Source organism: Neofelis nebulosa, chromosome 13 (genome assembly GCF_028018385.1).
Source record: "Neofelis nebulosa isolate mNeoNeb1 chromosome 13, mNeoNeb1.pri, whole genome shotgun sequence".
NCBI lineage: Eukaryota > Metazoa > Chordata > Mammalia > Carnivora > Felidae > Neofelis > Neofelis nebulosa.
In genome coordinates, this window is record NC_080794.1 from 56,834,448 (window position 1) to 56,862,189 (window position 27,742).

General features: G+C 38.1%; 1 protein-coding gene across 2 annotated transcripts in view; it reads left to right on the plus strand.

Moving 5' to 3' along the window:
- The window catches only part of BTAF1 (B-TFIID TATA-box binding protein associated factor 1), a 120,067-nt gene continuing 92,325 nt past the window's right edge, over window positions 1-27,742 (plus strand). Inside the window, exons 1-4 of one of the 2 annotated variants that reach the window (XM_058697151.1) lie at window positions 1-303; window positions 13,899-14,022; window positions 20,632-20,746; window positions 23,676-23,822. In XM_058697151.1, the coding sequence (XP_058553134.1) occupies window positions 290-303; window positions 13,899-14,022; window positions 20,632-20,746; window positions 23,676-23,822 (400 nt within the window). In that variant the 5' untranslated portion in view covers window positions 1-289. The remainder of the gene's footprint in view (window positions 304-13,898; window positions 14,023-20,631; window positions 20,747-23,675; window positions 23,823-27,742) is intronic. The other variant, XM_058697152.1, reaches the window with a different exon arrangement.

Sequence of the window (27,742 nt, forward strand, 5' to 3'; positions counted from 1 at the left end):
CCTGCGTCAGCAAAGAGCGGGGCTGGGGGCCCCCGGTTTGAAGTCGTGTGGGTCGGAGGACTGCCGCCTCCGCCGCCGCCTCAGACCCTTGCTCCCCGGCCGCGGCGGGGACGAGTTCGGGCAGGCGGCGGGGCAGATGCTCCAGGGCCCGCGGCGGGACACCCCGCGCCGCACCGGCCGCTCCCTTCTGACCGCGGCCTGGGCCTGCGCCGCTCTGCTCTCTGGAAACTAGCGCCTCGGCGGCGCGGCGCGTAGCTCGCGGGGAGCTCCGAACCGCCGGCGCCCGGCCATGGCGGTCTCCAGGTGGGTCTCGCTCCTGACGAGCGGACGGGAAGGTGGCCCAGGCGAGGCACGGTCCCCTCTCGGTGTCCCCACTCCTACCTAGATAGGGTCGGTTCCCATTGTCACTGGGCTCGGGCGCCTTCTTCCACAGACTTCGGAGTTCGCCCCAACGTCTGCGAGGGTTTGGGCTCGAGTTACTCCTCGTAAATCGGTTCAAAATGTCTTTTTCTTGTTGAATAGACCCCGTGCCACGTTAGAGCTAGTGTTTCTCTTTCCTCACCATGCTTCTCTTCTCTGGTTTCTCTTCCTTCTTTCAGTTCTAGAGCCTGTTACCTCTCTTAGTGTTCTAAGGCAGATCCCTAACCTCCATTTCATGGGAAAACTTGGTAATAACTGTCGAGGTCTGGGAGCGTTGAATTACTGTTGTCTAAATGAACTTCTAATTATGTTAGAAATTATCTGTGGCTTTAGGGATATGTTCTTTATGAGGACTTTTTTCTTACGGTATAATTCTTTTGTTCAACAAACATTCAGCCGTCAGGAATCTTTGGCAAGTTATTCTGATAGCACCGTCTTTCTTAACTAAGGCGTGAAAGTTATCACAGATCTTAAATTATTTTAAAATAATGTTGCCTATCAACAGGAAAGACTAGGAAACCTGCAGACCAACCAATAAGACGTAAGGCTATGGGAGGAAAGTCCTTTCCTTCAGTATGATAGGATGGTGGGAAAACTTTGTTAGAGGTTTGGTTTTGGAAGTGTAAGTAGGGGGATAGTCCCTGTGGTAGCAGTCAGGAATCACCACATTCACTAGAGTTGATAAAGTAAGCTTTCGTGAGAACTGGGTCTTTCTACCACTTAGGCTAAAGGAAGCAAGGGTAGTTCAGAAAACAAATAGTTTTCATTCATTTTTTTACAGTTAATTGGACACCTTCCTTGACACCATAGATACTCAAGCTCTGTCTGTTTTGCAAGTGAAGAGAAGAACCCACCCCTCCCAGACTCCCTAGATAACTGATGAGATCGTGTGTGGGAGAAGTCCCTGGGAGTTAATTTAAGGGGGTTGCGAGGTACCTGTAGTATGGAGCATCTAATTTTTATTTCATAGATTAATTGAATCCATTCAGTGTGAGGAAATTCTTATTTTGGGATATATAAAATTGCCTTGAAAGAATAGAATGGCATTTAAAATTTTTGCAAGTACTGGAAGGTGTATCTTCTAATTTGTTACCTCCCATGTAAATGTATACATTATAAATACATAGATACATCAACTTAATATGAGATTTGTTTAACAGGTGATACAATGTTTAAGAGAATGAGTAGCTCTTGAAATTTCTCTTAGAGCAGACCACGTTTTCACAGTATTGGATGTAGTTTTGTAGAGACAAAAGGAAAGTATTTAAAAAGAGACTAATCTGCTTGGCCTATGCTAATCTATTTACAGAAGTTTAGGGCACCTAAATTTCTGAATGAATGGGTTTTGAAAGCTGCTGTCTTTTGTTCTTGATACTGGATTTCAAAGAGTGGTGCTCTTTTTTAATGTAGATTCTTTGCCAAAATTCTGTTAAATTCTACTTTTAAAAATTTTGAGAAAAAAGCCTGTCCTAGTTGTATGAAAAAGCTATTCCTGTGTATATTTTGGTCATATGATCATTCAAGGAAGAAACTTTTGAGACACTGTGTCTGTGTTTTGGGATACCATCAGTCCTTGCCTTTTTAATTTGCAGATTCACTTTGAATAGCAAACTTTAATTTCAAGCTGGCCTTCTTTGTACACTAAGCACGTTTCTTTACTAATTAAATTTCCTTTTTCCCCTGTTGGTGTGTGCTTGTAGAATACAGACTTATTTTGATATTTTATGCAGAATAGGTGGAAGATAGCTCAAGAGGTAAAAGTCATATTTGCCAGAATCATATCTAAAACATTTTTTTGCACTGTAATATTTTTAGGACCTTGTAAATATTTCCAGCAGAAGGGAAATGATTAGCTGGTACCATCATTCCCTCTAATTGTCAGGTTCAGGAATCTGGGAATAATAAACGATTTCTCCCCCCATCCAACCAGTCACCAAATCCAATCCTGTTAATCTATCTTTCCAGTCTTTCTCTGGCCAGTCTTCTTTCTTTCCATACCAGTTACCACAATCCTGCTCCTACCACCATCATCTCTAATCCAAGACACCTACAACAGCAGCCACTTGTCTTCCTGCCTCCCATGGCATCTCTAATTTTTTTTTGTAACTTTTTTTTTAAGTTTTTAAATTTATTTTTGAAAGAGGGAGAGAGAGTGAATCCCAAGCAGCCTCCAAGCTGTCAGCGCAGAGCCGGATGTAGGGCTTGATTTCATGAACGCGAGATCATGACCTGAACCGAAGTTGATGCTTAACCGACAGAGCCACCCAGGTGCCCCTGTAATTTATTCTTCACTTCAGCTATATTATTGCTAATATGCAAATTTTACTGTCATTTTTCTGCTTAAAACCTTTTAGTTGTTTTCTTTTGCCTTAGCATGAGTACAAAATAGATTCTTTGTGATCTTGTTCCTGCTTCACCTTTTTAGCTTCATCACCTTATATCAGGTTCTCTGTATCTCTTGCATCTCTCTCTCTCTCCCTCTCTTGCTCTCTCTCCTCTTCTTTCCCTTTCATTTTGAATCTGTGTTCTCACCTCCCATTCTTTCATTCTGGAACACTTCTTTCCTACCCCCCACCCCAAGTCTAACCTTGGTTTTTGGGTCTAAGCTTATATGTACTTAGGGAAGCTTTTTCTAGTTTTACTTCATCTGAGTTACTTGCACCAATATGTACTTCTGTCAGTCATAATATCATATTTTGTAATTGTTTAATTATTCTCCCTGCTTGGATTTACATGCACTCTGGAGAGAAGGAAATATGTCTGATCTTTCTATTCCCAGCAGAGTGCCTGGCTCTTAGTGTCCTATACACTTTTTTTTTTTTTTTTAAATGAATGAGTGATTTTGTTTCTTGTTTTAATAGCTGTCATGATTTTACCATAGTTTATGTATATAGTAGAATATTTCCAGTGTTTTTCAGTGAGTCCTTGTAGTTTAGCTATAGTTTTTCCCCAGGAGGACAAACTTTCACCACAGCTTTGAATATCAGCCAGGATTATAATTTTAAAAACATAATGTTATCAGAAAAGTTTATAATAGGGGCGCCTGGGTGGCGCAGTCGGTTAAGCGTCCGACTTCAGCCAGGTCACGATCTCGCGGTCCGTGAGTTCGAGCCCCGCGTCAGGCTCTGGGCTGATGGCTCGGAGCCTGGAGCCTGTTTCCAATTCTGTGTCTCCCTCTCTCTCTACCCCTCCCCCGTTCATGCTCTGTCTCTCTCTGTCCCAAAAATAAAATAAAAAATGTTGAAAAAAAAAAATTTAAAAAAAAAAAAAAAAAAGAAAAGTTTATAATATAGTACAATTCTATGATAATGTGGTCTTGTATAATGCAAATTCGATATAATACAACCTTGTACTTTGTGATTAAATTTTTTAGACCCTACTTACAGTTTTATAAAGGCCTTGTTTTACTGTACATTGAATTGTAAGAATGTGGCAAAATTATCAAATACATGGCCAACTATTGATTTGTGGGAGAGTTAAGTCTTACAAACAAGCTTTGATACTCTAAAAATGCAAATACAATTGTAGTATTTGAAGTTCTCTGTAAAATGCAGAGAAGTATTACTGAAAAATGTACGATTCCTTTAGACTCTTTTCTTAAACGTTTTTATTAAGTAATCTCTACACCATTGTGGGGCTTGAACTCATGACCCTGACACCCCAAGGTCAAGAGTTGCATGTTCTTCTGACTGAGCCAGTCAGGCATCCCTTCCTTTAGACTCTTAATGTAGGAGTTGAGAACAATGTTGCCCTTAAGATGTGAATGCTGGAAAGTCAGCTAAGCTCATTCATGAGCTACTTGCTCCCACAAAACCAACCTCAGCAAAAAGACATTAATATACATTACAGCTTTCAGTGTTGCTTGTCAACAGCTGAAATAATAATTGTTAAATCTTTGAATGCTGCTGTTTTGCCTTGTGAACCTTTCTCCCAGTAACATTTATCACTTGGTTGGGCCATCAACAGTAAAGGCAACCTTAGAGAAATTAAGACTTATGTTCATTACAGAAGGTGGTGAACCCGTGGGCGTTAATGTTACCTTCCACAAGTTACTACAGGATTTTTTTTTAAGGTTGTTTATCATACCTTTGCCAGTTTATGCCACAGTTGGTTGAACTGACCCTTGTACTTTGACTAGCTAATATGAACATATTTTTCCCTTGATCATATAAATTAAAAAATATAATTTAGAGAATTTTTCCTCATTGATCTAAACTATAAAGGTCATGTCTAAAATGTCTAGACAGTAATTATGATTTGCCTGCATTATTAGACTCTGCATTATTTGTATCTGAAGTCTGTGACATATTTTTGCATTTGAAAATGATGCACTGTTCAGAGAAGTTTCTGGAAAAAAGGGATCATACCCTCTTATGGAAGAAACAAATTACTACATTTGATCAGAACTTTGCTCAGTTTTGTTAATTCTCTCTGTACTGCTGATACTTCAGAGAAACGTGTTTCAACAGTCCTGTTCTGCCAAATAAAAGGAAGTTTCTTAATGTGGGGGAAGTTCCAGTGGATCCTTCCTACTGACATGCTAAATGATACTCATGATCTCTAGGACAGCACAGGTTTCTTGTGTTTGCTCGTCCTTTTCCTCCATTACTGCTAATTTCAATTCATTATAGGATTGACAGAAGGAACTATTGTAAATTACAATATGTCAAATATTTCATACTAAAAAAAAGTTAGGGACAAAAAAGCCAGGAGAGGGAGAAGAGGTATATAGAAGCTTTTACATTTCAATCTGTATAGTTTCCTTTGGTTTATTCCTCAAAGGGTTTTGTTGTTGTTAAATTGTGATAAAGTACACGTAACATAAAATTCACCGTTTTAGCCATTAAAGTGCACAATTTTGTATGAACTTATAAAATAACATATTCCTTCTGAAGAACCTAGATGTTATTATTTTTTTTTTCCATTGGAATTGTGGATCTTGGAATTTTTATTTTTATTTATTTATTTTTTTGGTACAAATACATTTATTTTTTAAATTATTATTATTTTTAAAATTTACATCCAAATTAGCGTATAGTGCAACAATGATTTCAGGAGTAGATTCCTTAGTGCCCCTTACCCATTTAGCCCATCCCCCCTCCCACAACCCTTCCAGTAACCCTCAGTTTGTTCTCCATATTTATGTCTCTTATGTTTTGTCCCCCTCCCTGTTTTTTGTATTATTTTTGTTTCCCTTTGTCTCTTGATGTCCTCATATGAGTGAAGTCATACGATTTTTGTTTTTCTCTGACTGACTAATTTCACTTAGCATAATACCCTCCAGTTCCATCCACGTAGTTGCAAATGGCAAGATTGCATTCTTTTTGATTGCTGAGTAATACTTCATTGTATATGTGTGTGCACACGTGTGTGTGTGTGTTTATATATGTGTATATATATGTACACACATACATACCACATCTTCTTTATCCATTCATCCACTGATGGACATTTGGGCTTATTCCATACTTTGGCTATTGTTGATAGTGCTGCTATAAACATTGGGGTGCATGTGTCCCTTTGAAACAGCACACCTGTCTCCCTTGGATAAATACCTAGTAGTGCCATTGCTGGGTCTAGAATAGTTTTATTGAACCTAGATGTTATCTTTAAGATAAAGTAATGCAAAAGACTGTAGCTTGATGGATGGATCAAGAATGGAGGTTAGAAAAAAATGTCCTGGAGAAAATAACTCAGTTTGATTGTACTTTTTCAGCATTCATTTAATGAGTATTTGTGGAATGCTTTCTATGTTCTAGGTGTTAGAAATACAACAGAACAAAAACGGAATCCCCATTTTAAGAAATTCATGTTCTACTGTGGTAGTGGGGGAATGCAATTTATTCTAGCATGCACCTGGCCTTCCACCTGGCTTTGGTTTGGTTTCATATCTTCATATTGATTCTCAGTTTTGTCTGTGGTCTTAACTAATCTTTCTGGTTTAAAGAATATGCCATTAACATAGTTTCAGATTACCCACGTTATGATCTAGAAGGTATACATTTAAAAACAGCGGTCTAGAGAATTTCTTGGAAGTTGTTTCTTTTGACCATAACTTTCTTGTTTAATAATAATATGTGAGACTTTATAATACAGTGTTCATATCAGGTATTTACTTTCTTATTTCCTAAGTCACACAGAAAAGTAAAAAATTCGAACAGTTTGTTTTAAATTTTACTGGACTTTTGTTAAATGTGAAAATGTGTAACAAACTGGACAGACTTGACTGATCATTCTCTTCGTTAAGGTGAGGTATTCTCCTAGTTGACCTTATACTATTTTTCAAAGATGCTTAATTTAAATTCTGAGAATATTGAGGTTGGAAGTAGATTGAAGAAGTTATTTTTATACCCCCTGCCTTTTTTTTTTTTTTTTTAAGTAATCTCTACCCCCAACTTGGGGCTCCAACTCACAATGCCGAGATCAAGAGTTGCATGCTCTACTGGGTGTTATATGTAAGTGATGAATCACTAAATTCTAATCCTGAAATCCTGAAATCATTATTACACTATATGTTAACTAACTTGGATTTAAATTAAACCACAACAGTAGTAAAAAACAGTGTTAAAAAAGATTGAGTTGGGCTCAATGTCATGCCCCTAAATAAACAAAAAAACTGACATACTGAAGAAATAATCATTTAGTAAAGCCTCTGGAATTAGGAGGGAAAAAAAAAGAGTTGCATGCTCAACTGACTGAGCCAGCCAGGCGCCTATACCTTTTCTTCCCCGCTTTAATCTTCAAATGACCAAGGAGTTGGGAACACAACATATACTTCTTTATTTTTTTATTTGTTAAAATAATTTTTTTAAATGTTTATTATTTTTGAGAGAGAGACAGAGACAGAGAGCAAGCAGGGGAGGGACAGAGAGAGGGAGACACAGAGTCAGCAAGCAGGCTCCAGGCTCTGAGCTTTCAGCACAGAGCCCAATGCAGCGTTTGAACTCACAGACTGTGAGATCATGACCTGAGCTAACGTTGGCTGCTTAATCGACTGAGCCACCCAGGCGCTCCAGCATATACTCGTTTAATAAATGAGTGATGAAGTAGTAACCTAGGATATAGTTCAAAATGTCTATGATATTCTTCCATATCTTTTTATATCTTTACTTCATTATGCAAACAGCTGAAGAGAAGAGGGGTTAGGTTGCACCTGCCTGAATAACCTTTACAAACTTCCATGTACTTTCTTTTTTCTAGGCAGCCTTTAGAGCACTTGCCTGTAGTCACAGGTTGGTAAACAAAACATGAATCATGTCTTGTATAATTCTCTCTGAATTAAAGTCCAAATTGAAAATGGGCCAGATTTCTTATCAGTAAATTCATAACCAGTAGGTATTGTCAAATATAATTGCCTTATGTTTTATTTATTTTTTCAGTCTTTGGTACCTTTCATACAGCTTGACATCTATTACTTCTTTCTGCTCCATCTGTCTGTCCTTCAAAGAATGAAGAATGGCATTTTTCCCCCCTACTAGCTATTCTGCAAGAGAAGGTTTAGTTATAAGAAATATTGTGGGGCTCCTGGGTGGCTCAGTCGGTTAAGCATCCACTTCTGCTTAGATCATGATCTCACAGTTTGTGAGTTTGAGTCCCGAATCTGGTGAACACAAGCCCTGCTTCTCTCTCTCTCTCCTTCCTCCTCTCCCTCCCCGCCCCCTGCTTGCCCACTTGCACGCTCCCTCTCTCTCAAAAAGTATTGGTGTAAGTACTGTGTTTCCTCAATTAGCCCTTCTTTTAACTTCCTTTCTCTTCTGACCACTTAGCTTCCATCACATCTCTCCCTCACCAAGGGCCCTATCTGCCCTCCAACATGGTACTGACCCTGGCTCATGCCCCTTCTCCTTCCCCCACCAGTTCACTATACCAGCCTTTTCCATTGAGTCCTGACCCTGATGCTTACCCTGCTTGCTCATAGCTGGCTACCCCAGGGTAACAGATCATACTGCCCTCTTGTCAGATCCTGGTCTGCTCATCCCTTTGTTCTTCCTTTTGTGTGGTGTTTATTCTGCTGTTTTGGATAGATGAAGGGAGAACTCCACAAACAAACAAACAAAACCCAAGGAAGCATTCTTTTATCCCCATTCCTCTATTCAGGGAGGCAAGCTTTGCTACTACCAAGGTGGAAGATGTGAGAATAAATAGGCCTGGATTAAACGAGAGAGTGAGCTGATCTACTACCCCCTGGACAGTTGGCTGATGGAAGAGCAGAAGTTACATGACATGGCATTGGGATAAAAGGCTTTGCAGAAAGGAGAGGCAGGAGGAACTATATGGATGTGAGAGAGGATCAGCATTAGTTAGAGAGGAGTTGAAGGTCTTTGGGCAGGAGTGTGGTTCCAGTGAAGCTGGGTAGAGGGGACTAAAGGAAAGTTGAGAAAGTATGGAGATTATTGAAGGAATACAGTACCCATTTCATGGTCTCTTTCAGCTTGCTATTTGGAGCAGGCATAACTGCCTTGATGTTCAGAATGCTGAAGTACTGCTGTGCTGATCTTACCACTTACTGAAGCATTACCTTAGCATCAGTTGTTGTTTTTACAACTTGTTTTCATATAGGTATTACAGATCAAGGGTATTTCTCAAAGGAAGCAAAAAAAATTCTAATATAGCACCACCTCCCCCCCCTTTTTTTTAGCACACAAATTTTTTTTTGCTTAAAAATGGTGCCTAAACTTGGCCCTAAGAAATGTGTACTTTTCTTTGTAATTTTAATTTTAGTAAATACCAACTAAGCAAATATTTGAATACTAAGCAAAGACTTTGCAGAGACACTATGCAAAGTATTGTGGGAGACAAAAAGAATCACTGAAGGAGGTGAAGCCTAACGAGCATAAGACATCATGTGACAAATTAATGTAAGAGGTGCCATAAAACAAAACATAATAAATACCAAAATGGCTACTCAAGATGAGAATTTGTGTAGATTACAGGAGTTCACCTCTGTGATACAGTAGTCTGAGATCGTTTCAAAAGGGTAAAGGATTTTAAGTCTTGATGGGTGGTAGCTAGCTCAAGAACTGAACCAAAAAAAGACATTCCAAGTGGAAGAAATGATATAGACGAAATTGTGGAAACCAAAAAGGCCCATGTTTGGGAGATACTTTTTTGATTTTGATTACTGTCTGATAGGTAAGGGTGAGCCATTGACAGTTCTAGGGTAAGGTAGTAATTTGATCAAAGAGTACTTTAAGAGTACTATAAATCTAGCAATAAGATCATGTTACGAGGGGGTTATGCTCACCAGGCAGTTGGAAGTGTGGCACTAGAGCTCCTAGATAGACTAGTTTTGGGGATTATTTGTACCTTGTTACAGTTTAAACAAATAACCTAGTTTCCTAAGGGAGAAACTGGTGGGGTAAGGAGCTAAGGATTGAATATGGGAGAGCAATAAGAGGGAAACCAGGGGAAAAATTGAGAATTCAGATGGAAACAAGGTAATATAAAGTTGTGAAAACTCAGGAAGAAAAATGTCTTAAAAATGGGGTACTTACTGATATCAGATGTTATAGAAAGGTCAAGAAAATTGGGCTTAAAAAAATTGGATTTAGAGCTTACAAGTTTATTGGTGACCCATCAGGTGTGCTATTTTAGTAGAAGAGAAGAACAGAAACTTGACTGATAAGGATGAAATTGTGTATAGTGAGGAAAGAAATGATTTCTTAAAATGTTTTATTTACTTATTTCGAGTGCGTGAGAAAGAGAAAGAGCACGTGCAAGCAGGGGAGAGGCAGAGAGAGAATCCCAAGCAGGTTCCATGCTGTCAGTGCAGAGCCTGAAGCGAGATCATGACCTGAGCCAAAATCAAGAGCTGGACGCTTAACCGACTGAGCCACCCAGGCATCCCTAAAAGAAGTGATTTTAAACACTTGTTTGTGATGCGTGGCAGGAAAAAAGAAAAAGTAAACTAGGAGATGAGGAGCAAGCCGTTTATTTTCTCTTTAGAGACACACTTTTGCATATTTAAAGCTAGAAGGGAATAGATTAATAAGGCAGTGATTTAAGGTATTAGAGAAAGGATGATTGAAGCTAGAAGAGGATGATATCAAGGAAACAGTGGGACAATATCTAAACCTTAAAGAGAAGTGAGGACTGTCTTTCCATTTGAAATAGGATGAGGGTAACGAGCAATCTTTAGAGGTAGTGAGGAGAACTTGAGATTTGTTACAAAGCCTAGAGATCTACTCAGTGAAGTAGTGCATTCCTTTTTTAAGGAATGAGGAATGGTAATGGCGTCTTGAGGAAGGTGGAAATGATGGGGGAAAATGTTACAATCTGTCCATTTTCTTTTAACTTTATAAACAGGGTAGTATTGTCACTTCCTTACAGTGTTCATTTTGCAGCCAGCTTTGCTTTTGGTCATAAAAAGCAGAATCTCCATCCTGGAAAAAGAATTAATGAAGTAGTTGAAATCTTTCCAGAGGTGAGGTCTAAGGAACTTCACATCAAATAAGTCAGAGATATGACAAATATTACGTTACATAAGAAAAAAGGGAAAAAAAACCCCACAGTGATGTGAAACTAAAATATGCCTAAATTATCTAGTTTTACCCTCCAAAATAAGAGGTTAAATGAAGTAAATTTCCCTGAATCCTCCAACATGTGACAGCAATAAGACTTCTAAAGGTCTCCTAACTTTCAGTCTAGTTTGTTTTCCAGTTTACCACAGTTTTCTACAGGAAAGTCTTGAATCTACATGAACTGTATACATATAAGAGAGCCCAGTATTGTTACAAAAAAGACATGCAGCATATACAAATATAAGTCCATTTAGAGTAGCATAAATTTGACCTAAGACTAACCATTCTTTGTAATAAAACTTAATTTTTGATAATTTTGCCTACCATATAATATACAAAGATTTTTTTTTTTTTAAGTAGGTTCCATGCCTAACGTGAGGCTTTAACTCACAACTCTGAGATCAAGAGTCGCATGCCCTACCAACTAAGCTAGCCAGATACTCCTTAATATAGAATATTTAAAATGAATTTTTGTCTTGATAATTACAGAAAGTTGTTCATAGATGTTTGAAATCTCTTTTTGCAAATTTCATTGACAAAATCATATGGTAATGGCAACATGCAAGTATTTGTTGTGGAGGCTCAGAGATGATTCTCATGAACATTAATATCACAACTTGATTTAAACATGAAAATAAGGGGCATTCTGAGAGTTATGTGTGGGATGGGGGGAAGATCATTTTATGGGGAAGGGATTTAGGTCTGACAGTCCTAGAATTTTTTAAATAACACCAGTTGTCAAAAATTTTTTTTTCTCCTATTCTTTTGTCCCACTATTTCTGAGTCACTGTTCACCAAATCTGTAGCAAAACCTGATGAATAAATGGGTAAAGGCAAGTATTTAGACAGCCTTGAATTAATGAGGAGAATAATTGTCTCAGCAGGTGGATTGTGTCCATACATGGTGTATATATAAAGTAAGTTCATTTTTGTGTGTCTTACAAAAATTAGTTTCTTTATAATCACTCTGTGTGCCATTCATTGTATCAGAAGCAAAAACTGTGTTGTGTTTCTGTTTTTCTTTGTTATCACTGGCTTTTTTATTACCTCACATATTTTTCTTGAAATTTGTCCTTTCTATATTCCCTTAACTATAAATTTGAACCTTACCTCTTAGTGTTTTGTTCTGAAGCAGTTGAAAACTTTTCAAGGTACCCTTACTGTTCTTGACTGAAAAAGATTTTAGTTCTATTTCTTTTTTTTTTTTTTCAACGTTTTTTATTTATTTTTGGGACAGAGAGAGACAGAGCATGAACGGGGGAGGGGCAGAGAGAGAGGGAGACACAGAATCAGAAACAGGCTCCAGGCTCCCAGACATCAGCCCAGAGCCTGACGCGGGGCTCGAACTCACGGACTGCGAGATCGTGACCTGGCTGAAGTCGGACGCTTAACCGACTGCGCCACCCAGGCGCCCCTTTAGTTCTATTTCTTACTAGTTATAATGATTCTGTGCTTATTAGTGACTGGCTAGTTTGATAAATACTACCAGAGAAAAGAAAAGAACAATCCAGCCCATTTCATTTGCCCCTTATAGGTTTATCTTACAAAAGACGTTTAGAGCTTTGTTGTGTAATTTTTTAGCTCTTTGTGAAAGAAAAATACCTGTAATCCCAGAAGTAAAATACCAGCTTCACTGTAGTTTATTGATACTTAATGCTCATGGTTAGCTTTGGGACCTTACTTGCTTTCTGTTTCTCATTAGATAAAATTTGAAAATGTATTCTTTAAATTTCCCTTTGTGTAGGATTAGGCAGTTGATATAACTTTACCATCCTCTGTATTTTTTTAAAGTACCCATTTATTCCCTATATGAAGTATGAGGCTCTTTTCATTACCTCTGGCATTCACTTTGCATTACTGAGCCTGATTAGTAGTGTGATAGGAAAGCTAGACCTATATATGATAGGTGGACAGCTGGTGGTAATTACTTGTGACTTGGCCTTTCTCCTTTCTAAAACCTTAGGATTTTCCTGTATCCCAAAACCACAAGAACATAGTGTTCCACTTCTCCTCACCTGTTCCAGGTATAAGGCATTGTGATATTCCAAGCTTTAGTCATTGGTTAAATGGTAGAACTGGAGTTTGAACTGTGATGTTGTGACTCTAGAATTTGTGCCAGTATGCTGTATGCCTTTGGAAACTCTTTCCTCAGAGATTTTGTTTATTGCCACATTTGTCACTTCTACACACATGACTTCATATACCTATATACCTGCAGTCTCAGTTTTTCCTGAACTTCACATCTCTATTCCAACTATCTTTTTTGGTTTCTTGTAGCTATCCTGTCCCCGCCACTAGTAAGCTTGTCGTCATTTCCCACAATATTTCCTCTACTAGTTCCCATTTTTTTAAGTGACCTCTTCATTTTCTAAGATCCAGAGTCTGAGAAATCTTTCATTTCCTTGACATTCTTATTACACTATGTATGTTTTGCCTCTGCGGTGTCTCTCCCAACTTCTTTCTAGGCTTCTAGTCATGATCGTAGTTTAGGTCTGCTCTTTTAGACTAAAATTCTCTAAAAGTTTTCTTCCATTACATTTCATGCTTCACACTGCTGCCAGATTAATCTTCCTAAAATAGAGCTCTAGTCCCATCTCTTTCTTGAACCAAGACCTTCATGGCTGACCTATGAAAGTCCATCCCATATACTATTTCTTTTATGAAGCCTTTTCAATATTATACAGTTGGGGATATATAGTATTTACTTCCTCTGTTCCCACTCAAAGCACTTTGCATTTCTTTTCTGGAATATGTGTTATTGTACACTGTATTCTAATTATTTGTGTACTTGCCTTCCTTCTCACCCTACCCCCAATTGCAAGTTCCTTGAGTGTAGAGATTTCTCCTGCAACCCTAGAATAGGTCTTCTTTCATAAATGCTCAATACATTTGTTGACTCAAGCTTACACCTATGAGGAAACATGTTTCAGAATAATCATTATATTTTTGTTATTTTAGGCTTGACCGTCTTTTTATCTTACTGGATACTGGCACTACTCCAGTTACAAGAAAAGCTGCTGCACAGCAACTTGGAGAAGTGGTAAAGCTTCATCCCCATGAACTAAATAATCTTTTATCTAAAGTAAGAACCCCCCCCTTTTTTTTTTCCATTTAGTATAATGCTATTGTAGAAGTTTATCTGTGGGTAGGAATATAATGATAGAAATTGTCTTATTTTTATTTATTTACTTATTTAAAATTTTAATGTTTATTTTTGAGAGACAGAGAGAGAGAGACCCAGAGTAGGCACAGGGGAGGAGCAGAGAGAGAGGGAGACACAGAATCCGAAGCAGCTCCACGCTCCAAGCTGTCAGTGCAGAGCCCATTGCAGGGCTCGAACTCACAAACTGTGAGATCATGACCTGAGCCAAAGTCGGATGCTTAACCGACTGAGCCACCCAGGTGCCCCAGAAATTGTCTTATTTTAGTCACATTTGTGGTCTTCAGAGTCCATTAAATATCTTACTGTGTCTCCAAATATTTTTTTAACTTTCATCTTTTTGTCACAAGATTTAAAATATTTTGGCTTTTTTTTTTTTTTTTTTTTGGTATCAGGTTTAATTGTCTAAGGGATTTGACAACATAGAACTTTTTGCCTGTGGCACAAATTTTAATCTGACCCAGTTTGGTAATGAGCTAAGTTGTTAATCTAGTTCATTAGTGGTCTAACCTGTTTTTAACAGCTAGTAATTATAGTTGTCTTCAGATGATTGAGTACTCATGGGAAATGATTGAAATATATGAGAAGCAAGTTGTCATTACATTAAAAAAATTTTTTTTTTTAACGTTTATTCATTTTTTGGGAGACAGAGACAGAGTGTGAGCAGGGGAGGGGCAGAGAGATAAAGAGACACAATTTGAAGCAGGCTCCAGGCTCCGAACCAATAGCACAGAGCCCGACGCGAGGCTTGAACTCGCAAACTGTGAGATCATGACCTGAGCGGAAGGCAGATGTTTAACCGACTGAGCCATCCAGGAGCCTCTGTCATTACATTTTTAGTTATCACCTGTTTTGAAAGTGGAGGCTTTCTGCTTTGATGGATCAATGTTTTCATAATCCTAGCCCATATTCTTTCCCTAAGCAATGGCTGTGTATTTATTGAACTCTGTGGACTTGTAGAAGTGTGCATGTATGATAGTAAGCAATACATTCCACGTGCTTAATAATTCTCTGGCATGCAGAATAAAAACAGGAGCGCTTTGTGTATTGGGGAGCTTGGGTAGGGAGGAGGGTGGGAGAGCAATATAATAGCCCAGACATTAGAAATCCCAAGATAACTCTCTTCCTGCTGGTATTACTCCCTCCTTTCATTCTCATCTGTCTCTCTTTGATTCATATGAGTAGGAGTTCTAAGCTGTTGTGAATGTACAAATCTGTACTACATAGTTCCTATCATGAGGGCTGACAGTGACTGTCTTTTCCAGTATATTTCCCAGTTAGATATTATCAATACTTTCTAAACAGTATGTAGACGAAGAGACAGTGGTTTGACATCCACAGGCTCCATGTTCTCAGAATGGAGAAGGATGCATGTTTTGTTTTGTTTTGTTTTTTTTAATTTCTAAAATGTGTATTTATTTTGCAAGAGAGTGTGTATGCAAGCAGGGGAGGGGCAGAGAGAGGGAAAGAGAGAATCCCAAGCAGGCTCTGCACCGTCATCACAGAGCCCGATGTAGGGCTCAATCTTACAAACCACAAGATGATGACCTGGGCTGAAATCAAGAGTCAGATGCTTAACTGACTGAGCCATCCAGGTGTCCCTGGAGAAGAATGCATATTAGATGCATTATACTCATGTGTAAGGTAGGGGGATAGAGAGGTATACCCATTTCTTCTCATCCCAAGGGAAGAGATTGAGGACTGAATGAGCTGAAACTGGAAACAGTGAGCAAAACTAATTTGTGCTGAACTGAGAAAAGGTTTCCAGCCTTCCAGGTGAGTTCTGGTCTTCTTAACTTAGGTCCCGGCTTGCTGGCTGTCATCAAATAATTCCAAAAGAGGCAAAGTTTGTCTTTAGTACCTTCTCACCTCCTATCCTCTTTTTTTCTCCCCTCATTGTTTTCCTGTTGCCTTTTGATTTTGTTTTTTAAACTTATTGAAATATAATGTACATACCATACAATTTGCCCATGTAAAGTGCACAATTCAATTATTTTACCTTTTTTTAAGATTTTATTTTTGGGGTGCCTGGGTGGCTCGGTCAGTTAGGTGTCTGACTTCGGCTCAGGTCACGATCTCATGGTCCGCGAGTTCAAGCCCTGTGTCGGGCTCTGGGATGATGGCTCGGAGCCTGGAGCCTGCTTCCGATTTTGTGTCTCCCTCTCTGTCTGCCCCTCCCCCGTTCATGCTGTGTCTCTCTCTGTCTCAAAAATAAATAAACGTTAAAAAAAAAAAAAAAAAGATTTTATTTTTAAGTAATCTCTATACTCAGTGTAGGGGTCGAACTTACAACTCCAAGACCTACAAGATCCACTGACTGAGCCAGCCAGGTTCCCCCTCAATGATTTTAGATATGTGCAATCATCACCACAATCTAATTTTAAAATATTTTTATTTCCCCCAAAAGAAACCTCATGCCCATTAGCAGTCATTCTCTAGTACTCCTCCCATACCCATCCCTAGGCAACCTCATCTGCTTTCTGCCTGTAGATTTGCCTATTCTGAATATTTTATATAAACATGACTGGTTTCTTTCATTTAAAATAATATTTTTAAGATTCTTTCATATTGAAGTGTGTCTCATTACTTCCTTTTTTCCCCATTTTTGTTGTCAAATAATATTCCATTGTATGGATATGATATGAATATATTATATGGATCTATCACATCTTATTTATCTGTCCATCAGTTGATGGACATTTGGGTTGTTTCCATTTTTTGGCCTTTGATGAATAATGCTTCTGTGAAAATTCACATACAAGTTTTTGTGTGGGTGTATGTTTTCATTTCTCTTGGGTATATACCTGCAAATAGAATTGCTGGATCATATAGTAACTACGTTTAACTTTCTGGGGACCTGCCAGACTGTTTTCCAAACTGGCTCCATAGTCTTACATTCCTAACAGCAGTTTATGAGAGATCTAATTTTTCTGTATCCTGGTCAGTGCTTGTTATTAACTGACTTTGATTATTTCCATACTAGTGAGTGTGAAATGATATGTCATTATAGTTTTGACTTGCATTTTCCTGGTGACAGTGATGTTGTTTTATGTGTTTATTGACCATAAACTAACTGAACTGCCTAGATCCTTTGCCCATTTTTAAGTGGGATATTTGTTCTTTTAATATTGAGTTGTAAGAGTTCCTTATATATTTTGGATACAAGCTCCTTACCAGGTATTTGATTTGCAAATATGTTCTTCCAGTCTGTGGTTGTCTTTTCCCTTTCTTTCTTTCTTTCTTTCTTTCTTTCTTTCTTTCTTTCTTTCTTTCTTTTTCTTTCTTTCTTTTGTGTGTGTTTTCACTTTCTTAAATGTATCCTTTGAAGTACAAAAGTTACTAAGATTGATGAAGTCATATTTATCCTTTTTTTTTCCATATCTCTGTGCTTTTGGGATCAATCTAAGAAATCTTGCCTGATCCAAGGTCCCAAAGGTTTACCTCTGTGTTTTCTTCTAAGAATTGTATAGTTTTAGCTGTTATTTTTAGATTTATGGCTCATTTTGAGTTCATTTTTGTGTATGGGATAAGGTAGGTGTTCACAGTCATCATTTTATTGCCCCAGCACCATTTGTGGAAAAAACTATTCTTTCTCCATTGTATTGTCTTGGCATTCTTCTTAAAAGTCAGTTGACCATAGACACAATTTTATTTTTAGACTCTCAGTTCTTTTCCATTGATCTGTGTACCTGTTCTTTTGCCAGTACCACACTGTCTTGATTACTACCACTTTGTAGCAAGTTTTGAGATCAAGAAGTGTGAATATACCAACTTTATTATTCTTTTTCAAGATTGTTTTGGTGATTCTGGGTCCCTTGCATTTCCATATAAATTTTAGGATCAACTTGCCCATTTCTGCAAAAATGTCAGCTGGGATTTTGATAGGAATTTTGTTGAATAAGTAGATCAATTTAGGGAGTATTACTATCTTAACAATATTAAATCTTTTTCTTTTTTTTAAAGTTTATTTATTGTGAGAGAGCATGTGTGTTCATGAGCCAGGTAGGGGCAGAGAGAGAGGAAGAGAAGCCCAAACAGGCTCTGTGTTGTCAACCTTGATGTGGGGCTCGAACTCATGAACCATGAGATCATGACCTGAACTGCAGTCAAGAGCCAGATGCTTAACCAGCTGAGCCACCCATGCACCCCAACAGTATTAAATCTTTATATCCATGAACATGAGGTGTTTTTCTGTTGACTGTATTTAGATTTTATTTAATTTCTTTTGATGCTATTTTGAATTTTTTGGTAATGTTCGGTATACAAGTCTTGCATTTTAAGTTTATTTTTAAGGAGGGAGCCAAGATGGCAGAACAGCATGGAAGTTTTTTGTGTGTCTCGTGTCCATGAAATACAGCCAGACCAACACTAAACCATCCTGCACACCTAGAAAACTGATCTGAGGATTAAGTTTATTTTTAAGTATTTTATACTTTTTGATGCTATTATTATTTTTATGGGCCTGCGTGGCTCAGTCAGTTGAGTGTCCAACTGTTGATTTTGGCTCAGGTCATGCATGATCTCACGGTTGTGGGATCTCTACAGCCCCAACAGGGCTCCGTGCTCAGTCTGAAGCCTGCTTAAGTTTCTCTCTCCCTCTGCCCCTCCCCAGTTCGTGCGGGTAGACTCTCTCTATAAAAAAAAAAAAAAAACAGGGGCGCCTGGGTGGCTCAGTCGGTTAAGCGTCCGACTTCGGCTCAGGTCATGATCTCGCAGTTCGTGAGTTCAAGCCCCGCGTTGGGCTCTGTGCTGACAGCTCAGAGCCTGGAGCCTGTTTCGGATTCTGTGTCTCCCTCTCTCTCTCTGACCCTCCCTCGTTCATGCTCTGTCTCTCTCTGTCTCAAAAATAAATAAATGTTAAAAAAAACAATGTGATTTAAAAATTTTTATTTTCAAGTTGTTTATTGAAAGTGTATTGCAATACAGTTCATTTTTTTAATGTTTATTTACTTTGAGAGACAGAGTGTATGCCCTCGCTGGTGGGGGAGGGGCAGAAAGATAAGGAGCTAGAGAATCCCAAGCAGGCTTGGAGCTGTCACCCCAGAGCCAGACATCCCAGACCCCGGGCTTGATCTAGGAAGTGTGACATTGTGACCTGTGTGAGATCATGACCTGAGGAGCCAAAATTAAACGTTGGAAGCTCAACTGACTGAGCTACACTGGCATCCCACAATTAATTTTTGTATATTGATTTTATAACTTCCAATCTTGCTGAACTCATTTATTCTTTCTGCTAGTTTTTAAAAAATGTTTATTGTGAGAGAGAGGCAGAGAGCATGAGCAGGGGAGGGTCAGAGAGAGAGGGAGAGAATCTCAAGGAGGCTCTGTCAGAGCAGAGCCTGACATGGGGCTCCATCCTACAAACAGTGAGATCATGACCTGAGCTGAAATTAAGCATCTGAGTCAGATGCTTAATTGACTGAGCTACCCAGGCTCCCTTATTCTTTTTTTTTTTTTTTTTTTTTTTTTAAATTTTTTTTTTTTCCAACATTTATTTATTTTTGGGACAGAGAGAGACAGAGCATGAACGGGGGAGGGACAGAGAGAGAGGGAGACACAGAATCGGAAACAGGCTCCAGGCTCTGAGCCATCAGCCCAGAGCCTGACGCGGGGCTCGAACTCACGGACCGCGAGATCGTGACCTGGCTGAAGTCGGACGCTTAACCGACTGCGCCACCCAGGCGCCCCTCCCTTATTCTTTATACTAGTTTTTTAACTCTTTGCAATAAGTAATGGGACGTCATGAAAATACACATTGTACTTTTTAGTATGTTAAAAGCTAGGTTATTTTTTAAATGCACTTAAGTATTTATTTTTTTTAATGTTTATTTTTGAGAGAGACACGGAGTATGAGCGGGGGAGGGGCAGAGAGGGAGGGAGACACAGAATCCGAAGCCGGCGGGGCGCCTGGGTGGCGCAGTCGGTTAAGCGTCCGACTTCAGCCAGGTCACGATCTCGCAGTCCGTGAGTTCAAGCCCCGCGTCAGGCTCTGGGCTGATGGCTCGGAGCCTGGAGCCTGTTTCCGATTCTGTGTCTCCCTCTCTCTCTGCCCCTCCCCCGTTCATGCTCTGTCTCTCTCTGTCCCAAAAATAAAATAAAAAACGTTGAAAAAAAAAAATTAAAAAAAAAAAAAAAAAGAATCCGAAGCCAGCTCCAGGCTCTGAGCTTCCAGCCCAGAGCCCAATGCGGGGCTCGCACTCACAAACTGCAAGATCATCACTTGAGCTGAAGTCGGATGCTTAACCGACTGAGCCACCCAGGTGCCCCAACACTTAAGTATTTTTTAAATAAAAGTTTCCTGTTTCCCTTTTTTAAGGTGTAGTGATATTTCCTGTGAATGATAGAATCTTGTAAACAGTAATTCCAAGGTGTATGTATTTATATGTATTCACATATATATCTATAATTTATATATAAAGCCCAAGTACTAAACTATAAATTAACAACAAGTAAATTTGTATTTCTCTGTTCTGACTACCTTGAACAAACAATATTTTTTGGAGTAACTGTTGTATCTTTTAATTTTTTAAGGTGTTGATATATTTAAGGAGTACAAATTGGGATACCCGCATTGCAGCAGGACAGGCTGTTGAAGCTATAGTGAAAAATGTACCTGAGTGGAATCCAATACCAAGAACCAGACAAGGTGCTTTTAAGTGGTAAAAGTAGTTTGCAATAAAAATCTAACTGTAGAATTAATTATACTATACATTTTATATTTTAAAAATTACAGTTTTAATTTAAAGCCTTAATTTTCAGGTACAGCTTTGTCGGGAAATGACATTGAATAAGCTGATTGTCACCATGCTTTAAGATATTAGATAAATTATATTTTCATATATATTTTTTAAATTATTAATTCTATGCTTGATTTATGGAGATTATTGCTTCCCTCAACGAATTTATGTCCTTAAAAAAAAAAGGAAACTAAATCAGTGCAGTGTAAATATTTGAAAGTGTTTTCTCTTGTTACTGGGAGAATAGTGTAATTATTTTTTAAATTTAAGCACAGTTATATATGGATATTTGGAGGGGTCTTTAATTTCTTATGTGTCCTTTAGATATCTTGTAGTGGAAATTATTTTTCTGACTGCAATGATAGTTAAAAATGAATGTATGCTTTAAAAAATTTGTATGGCACAAAAATAGACACATAGACCAATGGAATAGAATAGAGACTCCAGAATTGGACCCACAAAAGTATGGCCAACTAATCTTTGACAAAGCAGGAAAGAACATCCAATGGAAAAAAGACCGTCTCTTTAACAAATGGTGCTGGGAGAACTGGACAGCAACATGCAGAAGATTGAAACTAGACCACTTTCTTACACCATTCACAAAAATAAACTCAAAATGGATAAAGGACCTGCATGTGAGACAGAAAACCATCAAGACCCTAGAGGAGAAAGCAGGAAAAAACCTCTCTGACCTCAGCCACAGAAATTTGTTACTTGACACATCTCCACAGGCAAGGGAATTAAAAGCAAAAATGAACTATTGAGACCTCATGAAGATAAAAAGCTTCTGCACTTCAAAGGAAACAATCAACAAAACTAAAAGGCAACCAACAGAATGGGAAAAGATATTTGCAAATGACATATTGGACAAAGGGCTAGTATCCAAAATCTATAAAGAACTCACCAAACTCCACACCCAAAAAACAAATAATCCAGTGAAGAAATGGGCAGAAAACATGAATAGACACTTCTCTAAAGAAGACATCCGGATGGCCAACAGGCACATGAAAAGATGCTCAATGTCGCTCCTCATCAGGGAAATACAAATCAAAACCACACTCAGATATCACCTCACGCCAGTCAGAGTGGCCAAAATGAACAAATCAGGAGACTATAGATGCTGGAGAGGATGTGGAGAAACGGGAACCCTCTTGCACTGTTGGTGGGAATACAAACTGGTGCAGACACTCTGAAAACAGTGTGGAGGTTCCTCAAAAAATTAAAAATAGATCTACCCTATGACCCAGCAATAGCACTGCTAGGAATTTACCCAAGGGATACAGGAGTGCTGATGCATAGGGGCACTTGTACCCCAATGTTTATAGCAGCACTTTTAACAATAGCCAAATTATGGAAAGAGCCTCAATGTCCATCAGCTGACAAATGGATAAAGAAGATGTGGTTTATATATACAATGGAATACTACTTGGCAATGAGAAGAATGAAATATGGCCCTTTGTAGCAACATGGATGGAACTGGAGAGTGTTATGCTAAGTGAAATAAATCATACAGAGACAGGTACCATATGTTTTCACTCTTATGTGGATCCTGAGAAACTTACCAGAAGACCGTGGGGGTGGGGAAGGAAAAAAAAAGGGTTAGAGAGGGAGGGAGCCAAACCATAAGAGACTCTTAAAAAACAGAATAATCTGAGGGTTGATGGGGGTGGGAGGGAATGGAGGGTGGGTGATGGGTATTGGCGAGGGCATCTGTTGGGATGAGCACTGGGTGGTATGGAAACCAATTTGACAATAAATTTCATAAAAAATTGTAACGGTGTACATTTTAATTGAGAATATGGTGCAACCTGTTTTAATTTTCAAGTCACTTTGATAACTTCACTTTTATTATACATTTTAGCTTGTCTAAAATTTTTGCTTTAATTATCTAGCACCTGTTATTTTGAATGATTATATTAGTCTTCCCTCATCAAATGAAATACATGACCAGAAGTTATAACTTGTTCTAGAAAAGAGCTTCCTCTTTTTCAGCTTATTTCCATGCTTATTTTGGTATATAGAGATATTAGAACTCAGATTCTTTTTATAAAATAATAAATTAGTTACACCAGCATTAAAATTTATGGTAAGGTTGCTTATCATCACTGGAAAATTTAAAGCAATTATGCTTTGTTTAATAGATGAATTATATGCAAATACCTGCTAGGTAAATTATTAAGTCAGTGAACAGTAACAATAGATTTTCAAATTCATCATGGCATAACCTTTTTTGGGAGGAATACAAAACATTTTACGGATACTTTTAGGCCTCAGATGGATGTATGATTTTTGCAGTTTACCAGGAGATTATAATTTGCTCATATTATGAGGAGACCTATTGAATGAATAGTTTGCTTTGTGTCATAGATATAGATATAGATATAGATATAGATATAGATATAGGGAGGAATGATGCTTATTAGCTTATTATATATGAATATAGTATGTGAATATGTTTGTCTTCCAATTTTGCACTATAATGAACTCAGGCTATTACGTTGGTATTTTCAAACTGTTAAACAGTAAATGGAGACAGTATGGCATTTAGCATACGTTTTTCAATATGGGATGCATTTCTTCATATAATGTGCTTTTGTAGTCAAAAACAGCTATACCTACACCCACTGGCATTCTGATAGTTTGTAGAAGTGGGGGGGCTCCAACTAAATAGTTTATTCGTAAATAAGAGCTGATCATAAGTAAATCCACAGTAGCTTTTCTACTTAATTCTCTTTTACTTGTCTTAAAATGTTACCCAACCACCCCACATGATGCTGTTTTCTTTCATTCTATACTTTGACTTTATAATCAAATTAAATATTTTTCAACCTCTTTTAGAATCTACTTCAGAAAGTGCTATGGAAGATTCACCTGCTACAGATCGCTTGAATTTTGACAGATTTGATATATGTAGATTGTTACAGCATGGGGCATCACTTTTGGGATCTGCTGGTGCAGAATTTGAAGTACAAGATGAAAAATCAGGTATGTAGTAGTCCGATAGAAGAAAATCTGAAATGTGTGTGTTCAGACTAATTTATTACTTGGCATGCTGTATATCACCCATGCAAAATCAACATAGATGTTACAAAATGTAAATTGACTGAAGTTTGCAGTTGGGGAGGTGGAGGCCCTGTGGGTGGAGAAGATAACCAAAAATATTTGGATCTAATGTACCATATGAATATTTTCTTTTCAGTGACTTTGTACTATATCTGTGCATTGTTAATATATACATACTAGTAGGGGCGCCTGGGTGGCTCAGTCGGTTAAGCGTCCGACTTCAGCTCAGGTCATGATCTCGCAGTCCGTGAGTTCGAGCCCCGTGTCGGGCTCTGGGCTGATGGCTCAGAGCCTGGAGCCTGCTTCCGATTCTGTGTCTCCCTCTCTGTCTGCCCCTTCCCCGTTCATGCTCTGTCTCTCTCTGTCTCGAAAATAAATAAAACGTTAAAAAAAAAAATTAAAAAAAAAATTAAAAAAAAAATACATACTAGTATTTGAACAGGCATTTTGTTATGTATTAGAGAAATTATAAAGTGTGACCCAAGAGCCTCAGTTGAATAGATTTTTTTCTTTCAAGTTTATTTATTTTGAGAGAAGGAGAGAGGGAAGAAGAGAGAGAGAGTCTCTAGCAGGCCCTGTGCTGTCAGTGCAGACCCCAACATGGGGCTCACATTCATGAACCATGAGATCATGACCAGAGCCGAACTCAAGATGGTTAAAACCGACTGAGCCACCCAGGTTCTCCCAGTTGAGTAGATTTTAAAAGCCTGGATTAGTACAGATTGTGATACTGTTTTCACAATTCTGGACATTTGGGAGACTGTATGACAGTTTTCTTTTTTATCATGTGTTTTAAATTTTAAATAATTGGATCTACTCATGCTGGTGACCAAAGCAAACACTAAAAATGAAAAAATAAATGTTGGGTAGGTACTTGTCCCATTATCTTTAAACTTATAGAATCCATCTGGATGTAAAATAATGTTTTGGCCATTCAGGATTCATGCTTTGAGTGGAAAAAACCTTGATGTTTTTGATGGATTTCTGTAAGTAAATAAGTTGCTCTTTTGCCTAAGACCAAAAGAGAACAGTTTTTGTTGCTAATAAAATTAGTTATTACTCAAAGCATATCTGTCTAGCTAAGTTAATGAAGTGATCTTCACTTGTTACACTTAAAAAAAAAAAAAAAAGGCAAACAGGGCGCCTGGGTGGCTCAGTCGGTTAAGCGTCCGACTTCAGCTCAGGTCATGATCTCGTGGTCCTTGAGTTTGAGCCCCACATCAGGCTCTGTGCTGACACCTCAGAGCCTGGAGCCTGCTTAAGATTCTGTGTCTCCCTCTCTCTCTGCTCCTCCCCTGCTCTCTCAAAAATAAATAAACATTAAAAAAAAAAGACAAATACCTATTAACTCTTAATATGGTTTCTTTCTTCCTTCTTTTTTTTTTTTTTTTTTTTTAAAGTTTATTTATTTTGAGAGAAGGAGCAGGAAAGGGGCAGAGAGAAGGAGAGAGAGAATCCCAAGCAGGGATTTGACTGGGGGCTCAATCCCACAGACTGCGAGATCATGACCTGAGCCAAAGTCAAGCGTCAGACACTCAACTGAGTCACCAAGGCACCCCAGTATGGTTTCTGTTGAAAGATCTTTGGTTGACCTCAGAACAACATAGGTTTTTGAAATGTGTGGGTACACTTATATGTGTTTTTTTCTTTGATAAATATAGTACAGTACTGTAATTATGTTTTCCTTATGACTTTTAATTTTTAATTTTTTTTAAGGTTTATTTTATTTTTGAGAGAGAGAGAGAGAGAGAGAGAGAGAGCATGAATTGGGGAGGGGCAGAGGGAGAGAGGGGGATACAGAATCTGAAACAGATTGTAGGCTTCCAGCTCTTAGGAGCCTGACCCAGGGCTCAAACTGTGGAATGGCTAGATCATGGCCTGAGCCAAGGTCAGAGGCCCAACCTACTGAGCCACCCAGGCACCCCTCCTTATGATTTTCTTAATAACACTTTTCTTTTCTCTAGCTTATTGTAAGAATATGTAGTGTATAATATATAAATACATGTTCATCGATTGTTTATGTTATTGGTGAGGTTTCTGATCAACAGGAGACTATTAGTAGTTAAGTTTTTGGGGACTCAGAAGTTACACAGATTTTTAACTGCTTGGGGGATTGGTGTCCCTAACCCTTGTGTGTTGTTCAAGGGTCAATTGTAGTTTAATTATTTTTGGAGAGAATTAAAAGGAGAATTTGGTTAAGTTCCAGAAAAGCATAGTTTTTCTAATGTGGGAGGTAGAAGTCATTTCAAAAACTTTCCAATTTGAAAAAAGTTCTCTCTCAACAGTAAGCTTACTAATTTTACTATTGTCATCATATCAGAGATCATTGGTCCTTATCCAGGAGTAAAAGTCAGTGTCCCCCTGTCACTTAAAAAAATACGTGTTTGGTCTTATCTTAGAAATTCTGATTTAATAGGTCTGTGGAGAGCTCTAGGTCTTTGTATTTAAAAGAAAAAACTACACAGGTGACTCTGATATGTAACTAGGATTGGGAACCCCAGTTTTGGGGGAACTTGGATTTTAATGATGATAAGTCACAGTATGCTCAACAGTGCTCATTTAAAATCCTCTAATTAGATTTTCTTTAAATGTCTCATCTGTTTGTTTCCTCATATATGAAGGACACATACATGATTTGTATAGGTGCTAGTCTGATTTTCCTTTGCAGTTGTGTGGGTTACTTTCTGCAGTAGGACTTTGCCTGAAATGAGAGGACTGATTTTGGACTTCTGTGTGTCATGGACTTGTGATCCAGCAGTCTTCGCTTTTGGATGCCTAGTGTTTTTCTCTCCAGGTAGAGCAGCCTTAAATTTTTAAAAAAATAGCTTTGTTGAGACATAATTCACATACCATACAATTCACTCATTTTTAAAGCATACAGTTCAGTGGTGTTTAGTATATTCATAGATATGTGCAGTCAGTTTTAGAGTATTTTCCTTATCTCAAGAAGAAACCCTGTATCCTTTGGCTGTCAACCTCCTACACCCTTCTTTCTTCCCTCCCTTTCTGGGCCCTAAGCATTTTTCTGTCTCTCTAGATTTGCCTATCCTGGACAGTTCTTATCAATGGAATCATCTAAAATACGGTCTTTTGCAACTGGCTTCTTAGCAGAATGTTTCCAAGGTTTATCCGTTTTGTAGTAAAAGTACTTCATTTTGATTCCCTCTATAGTTTTTATTCCTGTTATAGGATGTGTCAGCTTTTTGTGGTAGACTATAGATAACAAAATTTACATCTTAACTATTTTTAAATGTATAATTCAGTAATATTAAGTACATTTACACTGTTGTGCAGCTGATCTTCAGAACTCTTTCTGTGTTTCAAAACTGGAACTTTATACAGTAGTCTTATCCATAAAGGATACATTCCAAGACTCCAGTGGATGCCTGAAAACGTAGATATTACCAAACTCTGTATATACCATTTTTTCTTCTACATACAAAGCTATGATAAAGTTTAGTTTATGAATTAGGCACAGTAAGAGGTTGATAACAATATCTAATAATAGAAGTATTATAACAGTATACTTTAATAAAGGTTATAGAAATCTCTCTTGAAATATCTTACTGTATTGTACTTCACCTTCTTGTGATGATATGAGATGATAAAATGCCTGTTTGATGAGATGAAGTAAGGTGAATGACATAGGCATTGTGATGTAGTGTTAAGCTACTCTCTTCTTTATTTCTTTTTTATTTTTTTTTCAATGTTTATTTTTAGAGAGAGACAGAGCATAAGTGGGGGAGGGGCAGAGAGAGAGGGAGATACAGAATCCTAAGCAGGCTCCAGGCTCCGAACTGTCAGCACAGAGCCTGACATAGGGCTTGCACCCGCTGATTTCT